Raw genomic sequence first — 19,847 nt, 5'->3', positions numbered from 1 at the left:
ATGCTGAAAATAAAAATAAAAGTAAAAACAGATAGACAAGATGAATCACTTGGCTCCGACTCGTGTGTAGTGTAACCTTTGATTATTTTCGCACTTTTGCACTTTTTAAGAGATTATCTTAGTTATTGTAGTAGGCCCCTCTTTTGAATGTGACGTTACCCTCAACCCAGTAGTTTGAGTCAGCAAGGATACAATCCTAAAGGATCGGATTATTGAAAGATGATTAATTAAGTTATTAATGCATAATGTGGTAGGCCCCTCTTTTGAAGGTGATGATACCCTCGGCTAAGTACTCTGAGTCGACAGGGATACAGTCCTAAGTAGCCGGGTTAAAGTTTTAATAGTAGCTTACTTATGAGGGGATCAAAGAGTTTGGACCCCAGCCATCTAATACCGGTGGGTATTGAAGGAGGTCCTACTAAATTTGACCCAAGTCCTTTGCAGGATCTATAGACTGAACAATGGCAAGACTCTTAGCAAACCGTTTCCTTAACCCCCGACCAGGTAGCCAACATATCTCCATATAGACCGTGGAGATATGAATGGTGAAAATCTTTTATTTTATATAGACAGTAAAATAATGCCAAGACACCACGGACAAACGATAAGGAAGAATCACCTTCAACATAAGAAACTAGTTATTAAAGTCATTAATACATAACCAAATAAAAAGTGCGAAAAGATTAAAAATAAAAAGTATTACACTAAACACCTATCTTCACCAAGTGATGTAAGAGACTTAGGCAAACATGGCCTTTGATTGTCAAGAACTCTTACGATCAATCTTGGATCCCGAGACGACTCACACACTCTATGATGGACAATGGATGATGGTGGTGGATGATGGTGTTGTGATTGTGGTGGGTGGTGGGTGAAGTGTGAGAGAGGTGGTGTGCCAAGGGATGGTTTGCAAATGAGCCAAGCACCCATATTTATAGCCTGAACAGTAGCTCGGGCACGGCCCCGTGTCCATCCTCCTTCTCTTTCTTCATTAATTGCAGTTTGTCTGCATTAGTTGACCACGCCCCCGTGTCCGCTGGGCACGACCCCGTGTGCAGAAGCGTATCTGTACTATCAAGATTTCCTCAGATTCTGCAAATCTTAGAGTTGACCATGGCCCCGTGTCCAGTGGGCACACCCCCGTGGTGAGTGATAGAAGCTTCTACAGCTTTGTCTTTTCTACTGACACTTGGGCACGCCCCCGTGCTCACTGAGCACGGGGCGTGTTCAGCCTTCTGTTCTCTTGTTTTGCTTGGGAAGATGTTGTCGGGAGGCCGGGCATGCCACGTTTGTTCCTTTTCTTGTATTTATGTTAGATTTAGCTGCCATTTTGCTTCTTTTGTTCATTTGAGCTCATTTAATCTTGAAAATACAAAAGGAAGACAAAAACACACTTTTTCCAACATTTGTACTAAAAAGGGTTAGTTTTATGACACAATTGATGTAATTTATATGTTGCATTTTGTGCACATCAATAGAGTTGCGATTGCGTTTCGATTAATCACCACAAACATTAAGTAAACATGCACAAGTAACACATAAGCAACATACACACATAAAACAATATTCAAAATCTACTAATCAAAGCACGAATGTGATTGCGATGTGATTAGCGATAAAGCGATAAAACATGCGATAAATAACGATTAAACCTCGATTATTAATAGATACTCCACATAATACAACTAAAGTAATTAAAATAAAAGATTCGATTACAGTCAAAGAAGTCGAAACATTAGTTGAGCAAGGAGTGACAGATTGCAATTAGCAATCTTTTCTTCCTTTGACTTCAATCTTGACTTTGACTTTGACTTTCGTAACACGGGGTGTTACAATGGTGGGATGGTTGGTTTCAGATGGGGTGATGATGATGGCTGGTGTAGTGTGATTTACAATAAAATATGAGATTTCGTTTAACTTTCTCCAAGATTCGCTCCTAACTTAAACAATATTATCGAAATTCATCATCTCATCTATTAATTTCTTGTTCACGAACATCTTGTCCAGGTTTTTACAATGTGTTTTCTACTTTTGTTCTTCTTGAATTATGTGTTGTGATAATTTAATCTGAACTGGTATTTAGGGTTTGGAAGAATCGGTCGATTGGTGGCTAGAGTAGCTTTGCCGAGAGATGATGTTGAACTTGTTGTTGTTAACGATCCATTTATCTATGTGGAGTACATGGTTTGTAATAATTTTCATAATTTTATTGTATCTATAGTACTAAAATGGGGTTTGGTGGGTTTTAGATATTGATCGGTGTAAAATAATGTTGAATTTGGTTTAGTAGGTTGTGGATCTGTTAGTTAATGGTGGTTTTTGAGTTTGAATTTTGATTTTGATTGTAATTTTTTTGTGCAGACTTACATGTTTAAGTATGACAGTGTTCATGGTGCGTGGAAACACCATGAACTTAAAGTGAAGGATGACCAAACCCTTCTTTTCGGTGAGAAACTGGTGACTATTTTCGGTTCCATGTACATCTCTCACTCATCCTTTTTAAAGTTAATGTTGTAGTACGTTTTTTATAATTTGTTGAAAAATTATGTTTTGAAATAATGAAGGAATCCTGAAGAGATCCATGGTCCCAAACTGGAGCGGAGTACGTCGTCGAATCCACTGGAGTTTTCACTGACAAGGACAAAGCCACTGCTCATTTGAAGGTATCCGATATGCATACACACGTTTATTTTTTTGAGTTTGTGTTGTTAGTTCACTCTGCATAACCACATGATTTCTTTGAACAGTAGCAAAGGCATGTCAATGTTGATTTCTATCGGTTTTTTGATTTACATTGTAAAGATATTGTCTATTTATTAATTAATTTTGTTGTTTGTTTTATCGTTCTAGTTATATTCTTCGTTTGTAGAATAATTCTTTTCTCGGATTTAGCATTATGATGATCTCGATGATACGTGGACTAATAACTGATTCTAGGTAGCTTTTATACGGGTCATACGAGTGGTGATCGAATCGATGTTGAAGTTAGTAGCATTCGTGAACTTGAACATGAACGTCTGGAAGCTATTCAACGAAATTCCGCAGATTAACCTTAGAGTCGCTATTGTCACATTTTAATGCAAAACTAGCGAATAATTGATTAGTGATTATTATCGATTACTTGAAAGAATTAGTATTGTATTGGTATTATTTGGTATTTGATTTGGAGAAAGAAGATGATTGATCAGATTTGTATACTTTCTGGGTTTTTTTGTTTGTTTCATTATGATGATGGTATCAATGTATAGATTAGTGTTTGTTTGGTTTTTTCATTATGTACAGGTTGTTGTCATTCAAGAGAGAGATTCTGTTGATAGGTTTTCTTATTGGGATGTTGTTGTAGTAGTATAGATCAAGTTTTGTAACATGTATATATGTAACATGATGTCGTTCAATAGAAAGAATATGTAGATAACATCTTTATACACATGTGTATATTATATGACGACCTTCTTTTACCAGTAAGTTATGTGTATATGCACAGCTGTATAGTGATTTCTTTTTTAAAGTTAGTGGTTTTATGTTTCCCTCGAGTGATACACAGATGTACAGATCATGTATGTTTTAGTTGTTTTTATGTATATTCTATATACAGATGTGTACAATGCATTTTTTTAGTTAATCCTTCACTGTTTTTCGTGTATATTTAATCGGTTGCTAGTAATGTATACGAAAGTCCCAATGGGACTAGGTATTGGACACCAACTATGCCACTCGGTGTCAAACCATTTATCAGAGCAAGATTTTGTACAAAAGACCCACATTATGCAACACACATAATACTTTGATAAACAAAGAAAATACAAACATTAACCAACGTCTAAAGCCTTTAAAACAAAGTTTACAGCGAAATTTCATAAACCAGCCACTTTGGCTACCAAACAAAAGTCTATGTATGTTGTTTATGGTTTGCCATGCAGTCAACTAAACAAAAGTTTTGTTCGCCTTTTCAAATGCAGCCACTTAGGCCATTATTCGATCACAGTGCTTGTTTTCCTTTGAAAACTTCACAACATATTTTTTCCGTAACCGTGTCAAATACGCCTTCTAAATCCTTTTGAACTTTTCCACAATTTCAGCATCGTCATATCCAGTGTTACATAACAAATCGTCGGCCTGCATCAAAGGTACCACAAAACAGGCGTACTAGTCACTTTTATTTGTATTATACATTTACGGTATGCATCAACTAAATTTACCATCTACTTACAATGCAATCCGTATGACAGAAAAGGCGTGGCTATGTTCCATTAGTTATATTAACTTTCTCAAAGTTAAACATAGAAGCAAAGCAATTGAAAACCGCAGCCCCAATCCACACACTTGTTTGTAAATCCTTCATTTGAAAATGCATTAGCCCTATTCCATCTTTGGTTTGAAACACCATTTTTCCTACACATGCTCCATAAAATTAAACAACTATATTGTCACAATAATACTTATAGATAAGACCGTTTGTTCTTCGGTGTACACTGGTATGTTCACCTGTGTACAACAGTCTGTACACATGTGCACAACAGTGTGTTACATAAGTGTATACTATTCCAGGTTGCAGACAAATAAACTGTAACAACCCGCACATTCGTGCGTTGTTACTACTCGTTACACTCATTACGCCTAGCACCAGAGATTCGGATCATAATGTGGCTATATCGCATATATCGCTAAATCACAGTATTTTTCGCATATTTCGCATACTTTATCACTACCACACCACATTGCGCTTGTTGACAACCATGAAGATGTCGAGTGAGGACCAACTCTACCCTCCTTGACAGCCGTGATGTGTTGCAGTGCAACTCATCACTCAGAAACACACATTAACGTTCACGATGACATTGAGAGAAGACCTATTCTACCCTCCTCGATGACCGTGAAGCGTCACGAAGTAATCGCATATTCGAAACGAAACCCGGTTATTGTATCGCACTTTGAAATATGGATATGTATATACGACCCAACGTGGCTAATTATAATAAATATATGAAATGTGGATGAGAATGTGTAACCAAACTATCGCAACGCTTAACAATCGAAACAAAACATTGAAACGCAATTCACCGGAGACCACCGATCGAATGACTGGTTGATCGGACAACCAACCGATCGGACAACCATCCGATCCATGGCACTCCCTTCCCCTTTTCTCCTCTTCACCTATAAATAGCCCTTGTCACATCACTTGAACAGTGATGTGACAGCTCTCACTCGACCAGCACGCTTTGGGGCCATTTTCTCTCGATTTCTCGCAATTCTTGTAAGTTTCTACCTCAAATCCTGTACTTCTATGATCTACACGCACTCCTTCATCTTTTTTTCACCATCAAATCCCACTTTTCCACCGATAAATCTTCGGATTTGAGCTGTTCTAAGGTGATGTCATCATGGAGTTCTTAGGAACAATGAAGTGTGACCTCATCTCATCAAGAACAGTTCGGATCTGATAGATTCAACTGTATATAAACACCAATTTCACCCAGATCTGAGCCAAATCTAAGTTTTCTAAGTTTTCCTTTAAACTTTCTTAACTTTTCACTCGAAACCGGTAGCAACAGAGCTCGTACAGACCTTCTACTCTTCCTATAGTGAAGTGTCGGTTTGAGAACTGGTTCCTATCGACGAGATGACCGGCTTGTCGTGTTAAACACGAATAACTGTCGAGAACAGTTAACTGATCGGACGGTGATTCCCATCTGATCTGGTGACTCGGACTTGGTGGAGTTCCATTGTTTGGCTCGTAGTCGTACCATCTCGATTAAATCGCAAAAGCTTAACGTAATAGCCAAGTTGTAAAACGATCAGATTGCGGGACGGGTTACCGTCCGATCGGATTGTCGTCCGATCGGGCGGCCACCCGATCGACCTGCAATCCGGTCGGGTTGCACTTAGGGTCAAGACTTAAACAAATTTTCAAACATTCAAGGATCTGAACAACGAATGGATTGCCGTCCGATCGGATTGCCATCCGATCGAACGACCATCCGATCGGCTGACTTTTGGATTCTCAACACTTAAACGTTTTACAGATCCTCATCACACATCAGTTCCGATGGATTGTCACCCGATCGGATTTATACCCGATCGAGCGACCAGTCTGCTGTGAACTTATCATCAACCAAAGTGCCTTGCCAATCGGATCACCGTCCGATCGAACAGCCATCCGATCGAGTTGCCACTCGATCCACCGCCCGTTCGATCGACCGACCTGAAAGGTAGAGAAACTTCTCTGTTTTCAAAATGCTACAACGAAAACTTCAAAAGGCAAACTATCATACACAAACACATCTTTCCCAAACGAGGTAGCAAATCCAATCGAATGGTCACCCGATCGGATGACCATCCGAACGGATTGTCACCCGATCGACCAGCCCCTCGATCGGAGTGCTGTACGATCCATTGACACTTTTACACCGTGTAACGCATTATGCAACGCTTACGCTATTAATCTGCAATCAGGCTAATCTCAGGCGATCTCCCTTCAATCCAACCAAGTTGTGTTTGCTTGCTGAGCACCGACTGTGAGTATACTCGAACCCTTTTTTAACACATTTTGGGTGTAACATACGTTCCTATTAAATCGAATTTATCAAACGAATTGTTCAATCAAACTGTTTATCACTTGCGAATAATTGTTATGCATATTTACACGTGATACTAGTTACATATGTGTTAGGACTTATACTCGCAAGGTCCCGCCTTAACTAGTATAGTAGTATAGCACCCGGCGGGGTCTAGTTAGGATGAATAACAATCGTAATCGCAGCTCGAGTGACTTAGCTGGTAGTATCTGTCTTGTATGCATATATATGTTGAGGTATCTCATTATGTATTTGGTAATTCGCAACACTTTTTATCAATTTCTCGCTACTATCAAAACTTGTATATTCGCCAATACGTTTGTATTGACGTTGTTTTAACGTATGTTGCAGGTTTAGTAACAGTCTACATCAAATCAAGCTAGGAAGTCTAGAAACTCACCTAAAATCTATGATTGTCAGATTTGTATTGTTCGAGAGGACAAGAAATCTGTGATACCTTATGTGATTGTATTGTTTATTAGTATGGGATAATGAACGCATTAAATACTGTCGCAATAAAGTTGTTATGGATTCTCTTGAGCAATCTGATTCACCTAGTGCCGCGCCCCGATGATTCCGCCATCGGTTGGGGTGTGACAGATTGGTATCAGAGCCATAACTATAGGGAATTAGGCAAGACTTGACCTAGTCCGGGTCAATGTCTTAGAAATTGACCTAGGCTATAGTCTAAGTACCAACAGGCCGACTCGTACGAACCCAGTAGGGTTCGTATTGGGCCTACCTGATTCTCTTAATCGAAAACGCTAAAAGCTACTACTTCGCATGAACACCGCATACTACAATTTCACCCACGAAGAGCCTTTCCTAAGGCTAGAATATTACTTAGCCTTTCCTAAGGCCAACACAATACACACGTTTTCAAAAAATATTCACATAACACAACCGAGTGATCCAGTCGAGACCAGGCGTGAAAACCAAGAACTCATAATGAGATCGCTCACTCAGCGCATTTTTCTAGCACGATAACCTTTCATCGAGTTAGGGGTGATATCCACATCTCGACGAAAGTCTCCATTTCGAAATCTAGTGGAACTCATGAATTTATTCGAAGAGCATAACCACAATTAGGAACGAAGTTGTTAAGTTAGGGGTGAAACCCGTATCTTGATAAACCGTTCCACTCTCTAAAATGGTTTTCGAAAAGCTCTCACCAAGGACTCGACCATAACGACGACTCGAGCCACGCGATGACTAGGAGGACGAATGCCATGAGCTGCATCCCAGTGGAAGCATAATTCTTCTAGGTCAACGCGCGTGCACGAACTTGTTGGGTATAGTTGGGTTACTTTGGGTAGTCGACGCCTAAACACCCGAGGCACTCCAATTATCTTGCTAAGCCTACGACTCGCCGGTTTTACGCTTTAATGAACTTAAATACGCTTTATTTGTTTAATTACGCCTTATCGATTTCTCGATTTGTCAATTTTCGCTCCTTGTTTTACCAAACGCACAACTCGCGCAACCATCGCAATCTAAAACGAAGACCGAATGTTCGCAACAAAAACTAATGTCTAATTACACGCTTACACTCTCGCTCTCTCCCTCTCATCGCGTCCTCGCGTATTCTACGCCAATATGTATGTGGGTAAGTATAAACTACAACTATTTATATCTAAATACAAGCAAATCATTGTGTGAGAACTTAGGAATCTCGTGTCTCCTATGTGGCTCCTATGTGAAATATATTATATTGCACGCTACAAGTTTTGATCGCGCTCAATCGCATCGCAAACTCAAAAATCATTATGATCGAATCTCAATCCAACTATCTCTCTATCTAGATGCCTTCCAACAACCCTACCTCGAGACGAACAGCTAGGAGAAGAGCCAAACGAAGCGTCGATAAGAGGATTGCCTCGCTTGTGGCCAAGGAAGTGGCCAAAGCCATTCCTCAAATTGTCGCTCAAGTGCACTCTCTCAGCAACTCTCGAACCTCGGAAGACTTCAAGACTGAAGCGCCGCAATCTGCTTTCCTCTACAAACACTTCAAAGCCTGTGATCCGATGGAATTCACTAGTGAAGGAGGTGTGTCCCAACTACTCCAGTGGTTCGATTCTATCGAAGTTACCCTTCATCAGAGTGGGTGTCCCGACGGTTTTCGTACTACTTGCGCTACCAGAGTATTTCAATCGCGAGCACTCAACTGGTGGACAGCTGAACGTAACAAACGTGGGATCTCCGCAGCTTACGCTCTCTCATGGGATGAGCTGAAAGAGCTCATGAAGAAAGAGTACTGCCCTCCCCACGAAGTCCAGAAATTAGAAGACGAGTTTTGGAAAATCAAGCAAGTCGAAGGTGACAATAATGGCCACACCGCAAGGTTTAAACAGCTTAGCATAATCTGCCCGAATCAAGTCAACACTTCAGAGAAAGCCATCACGAAGTACATTCGTGGCTTGCTGGAATGTGTGGGCGATTTCGTCGAAGCTGCAAGACCTGTTACCATAGAAGAAGCCTACCGCTTGGCCGCAGAAATCAACAAAAAACGAGTCTTGAACGGATTCTTCTCCAAGAATCCTATCAAACAAGCACTTCAAGCAATCGTCATCGATTCATCCAACGATTCTTCCAACGATCCTACCGACGATTCTTCTGAAGATTCCTCCGACGATGTCTCCAGCGAATCATCAGATGAATCCGCCGAAGAAACCGCATCATCTCAAGAAGCTCAGCCCAGCCGTAAACGAAAGACCATGGGCCCAGACTCTTTAACAACTGGACTGTCACAACCAGAACCTCTCTAAGCAGTTCCGGTTCACTTGAAACGCGCCTACAACGGAGCTCATCCCCTATGTTTCAAGTGTACGTATCATCACCCGCCAGAAGCTAACTGTCGCTATTGCGCAAATTGCAACTGGTACGGTCATCTTACGCAACACTGTCGCACGGGATCGCAGCCTTGAGGAATTTCAGCAACCACCGCAGTCTCCGCAGAAGTACTCCACAGCAACGTTATTTTGCTTCTAATGTTGTTGTAATAATACGACTTTTCGCCGTCAATTTCTTTTTATGTGTGGAAACTTATTCTATCTCTCGACACATGTGGATTCTATTTCTCTCTAATACTCGCACACAATCTATATGCTAGCACTATGTACTATATAATGTATTTTACCCCTACTATGTGTTCTTGAGATAAGGTACGATAAACGTGCAAGAATCAAATTAATCACGGGTGCACAAGGGATTATTTTGGTTAGTGCACGGAGATCGTAGTGAGTTTCAATGATGCCTCAACGTTCAGGGCATGGTTAAGCGTGGTGGATACGCCGCTGGTACTTCCTATATATAAGCGTCTTGACCATGTCTGACGAAGTGTGACACCTATTCACGGAACAGAGGCGCATGGTTGAAACATGACGGTGTTTCGCTGTGCCAACCGAAGTTTTGTGAAGAAAGTGCCATGTGGAGTTGGAACATAGACCTATTATACTATTGTGGTTATTTTCGACACACTATACTACATCGCAAGGCGTAACAATCTCAATCGCAACTCAAGCATGTGATCGCAAGACTTTTCGTAAGTCAACACGCTCGCAATCGCATTATCGCTAGAATCTATCTCGCAAATCGCAATCGTTTATTATGTGTCTCGCGCTATCACTTATTGTGTGTTCGCAATCTCAATCGCTTATTATGTGGATCACTATCACTTATGATGTTTTCGCTTAATCGCATATCTTATGTGTATCGCTCCATCGCTTACCGCTTATTGTGTATCACTTACTACGAATCGCGTATCATGGATCGCTTGACGAGTACCGCTCATCGCTCTTCGCCTTAATGCTCCTCGCATCTATCTCATCACTTCAATATTCCTATCGCTTATCGCTATCGCGTATCACTATATGTGTTATCTATGTTACCTGTGTTATGTCAGCACACATGACCTCGCCTCACGAGACGAAACTAATAGGGCAAAGACATGGTGGTGTTTTAGCCGTATCAGCAGACTTTCGTGGGAAAAGGCCATATGGGCTAATGTTAGTTAAAATTGTGGTGTTGTTAAATCTAATCGAATCGCATGCCTCCATCACTTGCAACGCATCAACTGTCGCTTATCGCTCGACGGCTGTCGCTATCGCTCATCTCTTATTGCTTTTCGCTTATCGCTTTTCGTTTATTACTACCGTCTTCGCTTGCAATGCTTGGTGTTTGGTGTTTGTGTTATCGAGCATCGCGTACCCTCGTCGCTTATCGCACTCGCTCGTGTCACTAAACTGAGTTCGAGATCGACTTCATCACTCAGTTCGCCTTTCAAAGACTTGATCTAACCTTTCTCGCTTGGACCGAGTCATCGCAAATCTATTAAGTACTAAGTCGACACGCATGACACCGCCCCACGGGACGGAAGCCGGATGGCTAAAACATGGTGGATACGCCGCTGGTACTTCCTATATATAAGTGTTTTAGCCATATTGTCGAACTTTCGTGAGAAGTGCCATGCGGGGACGACTTTAAATTTGAAATTTTTTTTTGACATCATTAACACCTTTTGTGTAAATGAACTTTTGTTACAAAACTTTTTCTAAAAATTTGATCAAAACCTTTGTACAAAACGAGATTACCTTGTAATATTGGTATGACAATCGACTCAAGTTACTACCGCGTGATGAGAAAAATTTCGTAAAACGAGTTTTAATCGCCCTGAAATCTTTTGGTAACCTAACTAAAACCCTTCTCATAGCGCTGGCATGAATATCAACACAGTTAACGCCGCACCATGAGAAGATTTTCATAAACAAGTTTTTCCTAAATTAATCGACTTTTCGAAAATTTAAAACGCTCCGGAATCGCATTCTTGTGTGTGTTATCGCCTTTGATTATACGAATCGCTTTAACTCGTTGCTCTTGCTTAGCCTTCGCAATGCTATCGCGCGTTAGGTTCTCAATCGATCGCTCGCTATCTCGTCGCTTATTCGCTTACTCGCTCGCATCAAATCTCGCGACCCTTCTTATGGATTAATTTCGGGACGAAATTTCCTAAAGTGGGGGAGACTGTAACAACCCGCACATTCATGCGTTGTTACTACTCGTTACACTCGTTACGCCTAGCACCAGAGATTCGGATCATAATGTGGCTATATCGCATATATCGCTAAATCGCAGTATTTTTCGCATATTTCGCATACTTTATCACTATCACACCACATTGCGCTTGCTGACAACCATGAAGATGTCGAGTGAGGACCAATTCTACCCTCCTTGACAGCCGTGATGTGTCGCAGTGCAACTCATCACTCAAAAACACACATTAACGTTCACGATAACATTGAGAGAGGACCTATTCTACCCTCCTCGATGACCGTGAAGCGTCGCGAAGTAATCGTATATTCGAAACGAAACCCAGTTATTGTATCGCAACTTTGAAATATGGATATGTATATACGACCCAACGTGGCTAATTATAATAAATATATGAAATGTGGATGAGAATGTGTAACCAAACTATCGCAACGCTTAACAATCGAAACAAAACATTGAAACACAATTCACCGGAGACCACCGATCGAATGACTGGTCGATCGGACAGCCAACCGATCGGACAACCATCCGATCCATGGCACTCCCTTCCCCTTTTCTCCTCTTCACCTATAAATAGCCCTTGTCACATCACTTGAACAGTGATGTGACAGCTGTCACTCGACCAACACGCTTTGGGGCCATTTTCTCTCGATTTCTCGCAATTCTTGTAAGTTTCTACCTCAAATCCTGTACTTCTATGATCTACACGCACTCCTTCATCTTTTTTTCACCATCAAATCTCACTTTTTCACCGATAAATCTTCGGATTTGAGCTGTTCTAAGGTGATGTCATCATGGAGTTCTTAGGAACAATGAAGTGTGACCTCATCTCATCAAGAACAGTCCGGATCTGATAGATTCAACGGTATATAAACACTAATTTCACCCAGATCTAAGCCGAATCTAAGTTTTCCTTTAAACTTTTTAACTTTTCACTCGAAACCGGTAGCAACAGAGCTCGTACAGACCTTCTACTCTTCCTATAGTGAAGTGTCGGTTTGAGAACTGGTTCCTATCGACGAGATGACCGGCTTGTCGTGTTAAAAACGAATAACCGTCGAGAACAGTTAACTGATCGGACGGGGTGATTCCCATCTGATCCGGTGACTCGGACTTGGTGGAGTTCCATTGTTTGGCTCGTAGTCGTACTGTCTCGATCAAATCGCAAAAGCTTAACGAAATAGCCAAGTTGTAAAACGATCAGATTGTGGGACGGGTTACCGTCCGGTCGGATTGCCCTCCGATCGGGCTGCCACCCGATCGACTTGCAATCCGGTCGGGTTGCACTTAGGGTCAAGACTTAAACAAATTTTCAAACATTCAAGGATCAGAACAACAAACGGATTGCCGTCTGATCGGATTGCCATCCGATCGAACGACCATCCGATCGGCTGACTTTTGGATTCTCAACACTTAAACGTTTTACAAAAACCTCATCACACATCAGTTTCGATGGATTGTCACCCGATCGGATTTCCACCCGATCGAGCGACCAGTCTGCTGTGAACTTAGCATCAACCAAAGTGCCTTGCCAATCAGATCACCGTCCGATCGAACAGCCATCCGATCGAGTTGCCACCCGATCGACCGACCTGAAAGGTAGAGAAACTTCTCTGTTTTCAAAATGCTACAACGAAAACTTCAAAAGGCAAACTATCATACACAAACACATCTTTCCCAAACGAGGTAGCAAATCTAATCGAATGGTCACCCGATCGGACGACCATCCGAACGGATTGTCACCCGATCGACCAGCCCCTCGATCGGATTGCCATCCGATCAGAGTGCTGTCCGATCCATTGACACTTTTACACCGTGTAACGCACTATGCAACGCTTACACTATTAATACGCAATCAGGCTAATCTCAGGCGATCTCCCTTCAATCCAACCAAGTTGTGTTTGCTTGCTGAGCACCGACTGTGAGTATACTCGAACCCCTTTTTAACGCATTTTGGGTGTAACATATGTTCCTATTAAATCAAATTTATCAAACGAATTGTTCAATCAAACTGTTTATCACTTGCGAATGACTGTTATGCATATTTACACGTGATACTAGTTACATATGTGTTAGAACTTATACTCGCGAGGTCCCGCCTTAACTAGTATAGTACTATAGCACCCGACGGGGTCTTGTTAGGATGAATAGCAATCGCAATCGCAGCTCGAGTGACTTAGCTGGTAGTATCTGTCTTGTATGTATATATGTTGAGGTATCTCATTATGTATTTGGTAATTCGCAACACTTTTTATCAATTTCTCGCTACTATCAAAACTTGTATACTCGCCAATATGTTTGTATTAACGTTGTTTTAACGTATGTTGCAGGTTTAGTCGCAGTCTACATCAAATCAAGCTAGGAAGTCTAGAAACTCACCTAAAATCTATGATTGTCAGATTTGTATTGTTCGAGAGGACAAGAAATCTGTGATACCTTATGTGATTGTATTGTTTATTAGTATGGGATAATGAACGCATTAAATACTGTCGCAATAAAGTTGTTATGGATTCTCTTGAGCAATCTGATTCGCCTAGTGTCGCGTCCCGATGATTCCGCCATCGGTTGGGGTGTGACATAAACAACCTTTTGTACACCTGTATATCGACTGCTTATACACATGTGGACATAGTGTACAACCCACTGTATTAACAAACTTTCATAACAAATAAAAAAAATACCATGTACATATGTGTACAACCAACTATATTAACAGATTTTCATAACAATATACACAAGTGTAAATCACCGAATACACATGTGTACACAGTGTATTAATAAATCTTTATAACCCAGTTTATTAATAAAAAACCCCTGTACAAATGTTTACAACAAATCAACCAAACAAACATCATACCATCGCCTACAAAAACAGAGTAAAAACCCTTGTTCAAATGTTTGATCAAGTATCTTTTTAAATCAGAGTAAAAATCCCTAAAAACATAGTAAAATCGCCTACAAAACAGAGTAAAAACCCTTAAAAACAGAGTAAAAACCCCTATTCAAATGTTTGATCAAGTATCTTTTTAATAAATAGTCTACAAAACAGAGTAAAACCCCTAAAAACAGAGTAAAATCAAGTATCTTTTTAAACCAACACTATCCTTCAAAAAAATTAATCAATTACTCGAACAACGTTTGATCAAAACACACCATTGGAACAAAACCTGATGATTAAACAACTATTACAACATATTTTACAAACCCTTTACACTATAGCATTCTGTAACTTTATTGTTGAAAATCGTATGAGTTTTCCGGCTACTATTTTAAGTTTACGAATGCACGCTTCTAACCAGTATCAAGCCCAAACTCAGACAATAAGTAGATTACGCATCCACATAGCAATTTTTTACCAGTCCAGAGCTCCACCCCCTTACATCCACACATGGAAGAAGCACTGGACTGGGGGACTTGAAGGGGTATGGTCCAAAATCGCGCGCCGACATGCGCAACAACAAGGTTGTGTCGTGCGCGGAAGGTCATACCCAAAACAAGTGAACTTAATATTTGAACTTTAGATTTAGGGGGTGTTTGTTTTTTCTTCAAACATCTTCAAGGGAACTGTTGTCTGTAGGCGCGCAGACGTTTCCCTTGAAGACTGTTTGTTTTTTTAAACAGATCTGAAAATGGCTTATTTCATCTTAAAACAAAAGCTATGAACCCTTCCTTCAAACATCTTCACACGACTCCTTTAAACATCCTGCTACCAACATCTCCAGCATCCTCTTCTTCTTCTCAATTCCACACAAAACCATGAAGGCCTCTTTCGGAGGAAGCTACGACGCCGGCCGTCGCCTCTGTCTGCCACCACCACCGCCCCTTCACCCACCACCGCTCCCTTTCCTTCCGCCCCCTCAACCACCACCACCCATTCCTTCGACGAACTCCAAACCACCACCGACTCTTCCGACGAAATCCAAACCACCACCGACTCTTCCGACGAACTCCAAACCATCACCATCTCTGACCTCACCAGTTGGGTTAAGGGTTAGGTCCAGGAGGTATGCTATGCTTGTTGAAGATGGGGTCGTTAAGGTGTTGAATCTTGAAGAAGGTGTTGAATCTTTAAGAAGATGGGGTTGTTGAAGATAGTTGCCGCTCACGTTGAATAATGTGAAGATGGGGTTGTTGTTTTTTTTAAGTTAATAATTTTTTAATTTATTAATTGTGAAGATACATTAATTAAAATGTGAGTTGGATACTTGGATCATGGATATGTTAATTGTGAAGATACAAAGTGTATGATGATTGTTTGTGCAGACAGTATCAATTTATAAAAATAAACACTCTTATATTTTCAGCTTGCAGAGCTTCATACCATATCTTCAGTTGCAGACATGAAAACAGACGGAATCAGCTTGCAGACAGTTTATGCCTGCAAAAACAAATAGCACCTTAGTCACCTTCAAGAATATCTGCGCAAGCTTCTACGGCGCACGCCAGTAAGGCATAGTACAACCAGTACAAGTGACAGAGCATGCGACCAATAGACGCACGCTAGGCTGTGTCCAGTGGAGGCTCATGATGAACAATCGTGCAGGAGACAAGACGTACAAAAGGACAGTGACATGTCACCAATCACTGTGTGCCATTCACTGCTCTTTGATCTCCTTTAACTGCTGATGGCAGACCCGACAGCAAGGACAACTATCAAGCCATGTGGATCCAATCAGCATGCGCCATCTTTCCATTTGCCTGCAGACACTAACGATTGTGTCCAAGGGGACAAATGGGATATTATTTGATGTCGACGTCGAGCCCAAAGCCCATCAGCCCATCTCATTCGTTACTATCTTCGGCTATAAATAGAGGAATTCACCTCCAAGTTTAAGCATTGCTCTCTTGCACTGTCATTTAAGACACACACTTAGTATCCTCAAAACAAGTTCTTATTCTCAAGTAGAACCCCCTAATCCTCTCCCTTGTAATGAGATTCACGGTGTTGTGTTGTTTTGTAGGATCAAGCGGTCATTAGGCGAGAAAGAAAGAAGATTAACCTTTGGATTAACTTGGTGTTTCTTCATTTGCGCCCACCAATTTTTACTATCACTTTTTATCTTCTTTCTTCTTGGCATTTTTTGATCTCTTGGTAGATCGAAGAACACCTTTTTCCCCTCTCGGTTTGAACTCTCAGTCTGGACCGGTAGCGGACAACGCGCACGTCCAAAACCAGCTGGACAACGCACACGTCCAAAACCACCCAGTTGACAAGTATGCCGAGGGAGAATACACTGAAGTTGGGGCCATACACGCCAGTGGTACTCGTACCAACCAAAACGTGACCCCAACAAGCCATGGATCAAGCGGTCATTAGGAGAGAAAAAAAGAAGATTAACCTTATTTGAACGAGACTAATTCCACAAGTTAACTTTTGGATTAACGTGGTGTTTCTTTACCTATGAATTTTTTGGTAATAGATTCTCATTGTAAAAAATAATAAATGATAAATCAACACCAAAATATCAACCTCAAAAGAAAGCATAAATGGTGCATAGACGATAGCTCATCTTGTTTTATACGGTGCTTTACATCAGAATTGCTAGTTTTTTTCTAAAGAATTTGACAAAAGGGATTTTGGAATATCAATATATAAATGTTTTTAATTTATTTAAACATGTAATTTATATACTATTAATTTATAAGAATTATAGGCATCATTACTTTTATTGTACAAATTATTTTCCATTTATCCTTTTATTGGTTTTCTTGGGTGGTGGTTAGGGGTGTGCACGTTTCGGTTTGGGTAAAATCAAAACCGTAACCGAAATTCAGTTTTTGAAAACAGTTCGGGTTCAGTGTTTTCGGTTATTACGGTTTTAACAACGGTTCGGTTCGGTTTTTCGGTTTATTAAACAAATTAAGTTAGATTCAAAAATTAAAAGTATAACTCAAAGTTTAAAAATGTTTCTTAAATGATTACATTTAGGTTAATATATTTAGTCTTTTTTATTAATAGTGTTCATCTAAACATAACCTTTTAATCCATTTTAATGTTTTTTTTATTAAGACATTTTCTTTTATAATACTTTGAAAATCATTTAATTTTTATGTTAAATTTAGTTATTTCTTGTAAAGAATGGATAAATCATTTTAATAATACATAAACATGTTATGTTCTTATTATAAATATTTGACAATCAAGAATAAAATTAATAATAATTCTTAGTATCATGGATTAAACACTTAAACAACTTAAACATAAAAATATATGGATTTGACATACTATTATAACATATCAGTTCGGTTCAATTATTTTCGGTTATTGAAAATGGTTATTTGAAAACTGAACCAAAATTTTCGGTTATTAAAAATCTAAAAACCGAACCGTCGAATCAGAAATAAGGAGATGTTGAGTGCATAATGAGAGAGGGGGTGGTCCTAGGAGGCAACAACAACCCTCAACCAATTTTCTGGCGAGGCGGTGCTGGTGTTAAGTGCACTGATGACGAGGTTTTGAGATGGTGGGGGTTGGAAATAACTTTCAATAATTTGGACACAGTTGAGGGGTTACATATACAGATACATATTATATATGTATGTAGGTATAACCTCATAAAAAGAGATTTATGTAAAGATTCTTGGAAGATTTGAGGATATGTTATACAACATTTATGAAATCAAATATTGAAGGAAAAGTCGAGTTTAAGAGAGTGAGAAATAGAGGAAGGTTTTGGGGAGAGATAAATATAGTGGGTAACTAGGGATGTTTATACATATAGGTAAGCAACAACTCTTTTATCGAATAAAAAATTAACTTTGGTAAAACCTTTTGTTTATTACCATCACAGCCACCGTCAAAAACACCACCAAGCACTATAAAGTAAATTATAATCTTATTTTAGTTTTTACTCGATGTATAATAAATAGTAATTTAAAACATGTTAATCTATATTTAAAAGAAGATAGATTAATCGTAGACTTTTTTTAGGGTTGTTCTATTTCCACACCCCTATAATCTTATTTTCACATCCCAATTTGTATACGGGCCGTATATAATTATACGGGCCGTATAGAATGTTTATGCACAGAATTTAATGAGTGGAATGTTTTTTTGTTTTTATATGTATACGGGCCGTATATTATATACGGGTCGTATACATACTTGCATATTGTTTCGAAGGTTGGACAAGGGTTTTTAGTTTTGAAATCTGTATACGGGCCGTATAATGTTATACGGCCCGTATAGCAAGAAAGGTTAATTTTTTGTTGAAATCGCGAAACCGTTTGTTGTATATATCGGATTATGTTAGGAGTTTGTAGTTAAACGTATTTATTATGTTTAATAAGTTTCCTCTTTGTAAAACGATAAATATGTATAGAAAAGTTAATTTTTTGTTGCAATCGAGAAACCATTTAATAAATTTTGAAAATTTTAAAATAGTGTTTTATATATCGCATTATGTTACGAGTTTGTAGTTAAACGTATTTATTATGTTTCATAGGTTTCCACTTTGTAAAACGATAAATATGTATAGAATAGTTAATTTTTTGTTGCAATCGGGAAACCGTTTAATAAGTTCTGTAAATTTTAAAATAGTATTGTATATATCGGATTATGTTACGAGTCGAGTTTATAGTTAAACGTATTTATAATGTTTAGTAAGTTTCCAGTATGTAAAACGATAAATATGTGATATGATTATGATAAACTACGACAACAATTATTAAACAAACAAGTTAACATCTAAACACAAGATTAATATTTATAATGTTTTACATCTAAAACAAAAAAAAGATAAACTTTTACAAAATTTCAAACGTAAAATAACAAAAAAAAAATTATAATAATAATACAAAAAGCAGCTACGGCGGTGGTGGTGGTGGTGGTGCTACGCCAGCTCGTGGAGGTAGGGGCGCGGCAGAATGCATAGCCACAATCGCCTCGACCATCCACCGTACATCCTCTCTCACTGCAGCTAAATCCCCCCTGACTGCAGCTAAATCCCCTCTGACTGCAGCTACATCCGACTCGACCTGAACGAGTCTCTCCTCCACCCCTGGTGGAGGCATCACACGCTGTCTCACGCTGCGTCGAACGTACGGGCGATCACCCCGTAACTCCTCCGCAGCTACCTGTGATCGATCGCCAGCATGACCGACCCCTCTCCGTCGCCTCCCTCTTCGTCGCCTCCATCTCCCTCCCCCTCGCCTCCCTCACCATCGTCTCCCTCCTCATCACCACCCTCATCACCACCCTCTCCACGGGGTCCCTCACCCACA

The 19,847-nt window shown here is 39.9% G+C and overlaps 1 protein-coding gene and 1 pseudogene across 1 annotated transcript; both read left to right on the top strand.

Annotated features, from left to right (window-relative positions):
* The first annotated feature begins 2,079 nt into the window (after positions 1-2,079).
* LOC110927668 lies at positions 2,080-9,343 on the top strand (annotated as a pseudogene).
* Positions 9,344-15,380: 6,037 nt separating this feature from the next.
* Positions 15,381-15,713, top strand: LOC110931454 (mulatexin-like). Its single transcript, XM_022174848.1, has one exon. It carries the CDS (start codon positions 15,381-15,383, stop codon positions 15,711-15,713), a length of 333 nt encoding a protein of 110 aa, XP_022030540.1.
* Positions 15,714-19,847: the final 4,134 nt, after the last annotated feature.

The sequence above is a fragment of the Helianthus annuus genome, chromosome 3 (assembly GCF_002127325.2).
Source record: "Helianthus annuus cultivar XRQ/B chromosome 3, HanXRQr2.0-SUNRISE, whole genome shotgun sequence".
Lineage (NCBI taxonomy): Eukaryota > Viridiplantae > Streptophyta > Magnoliopsida > Asterales > Asteraceae > Helianthus > Helianthus annuus.
The sequence above is the reverse complement of the archived record's forward strand: the minus strand, read 5'-3'. Positions and strand labels throughout refer to the sequence as shown.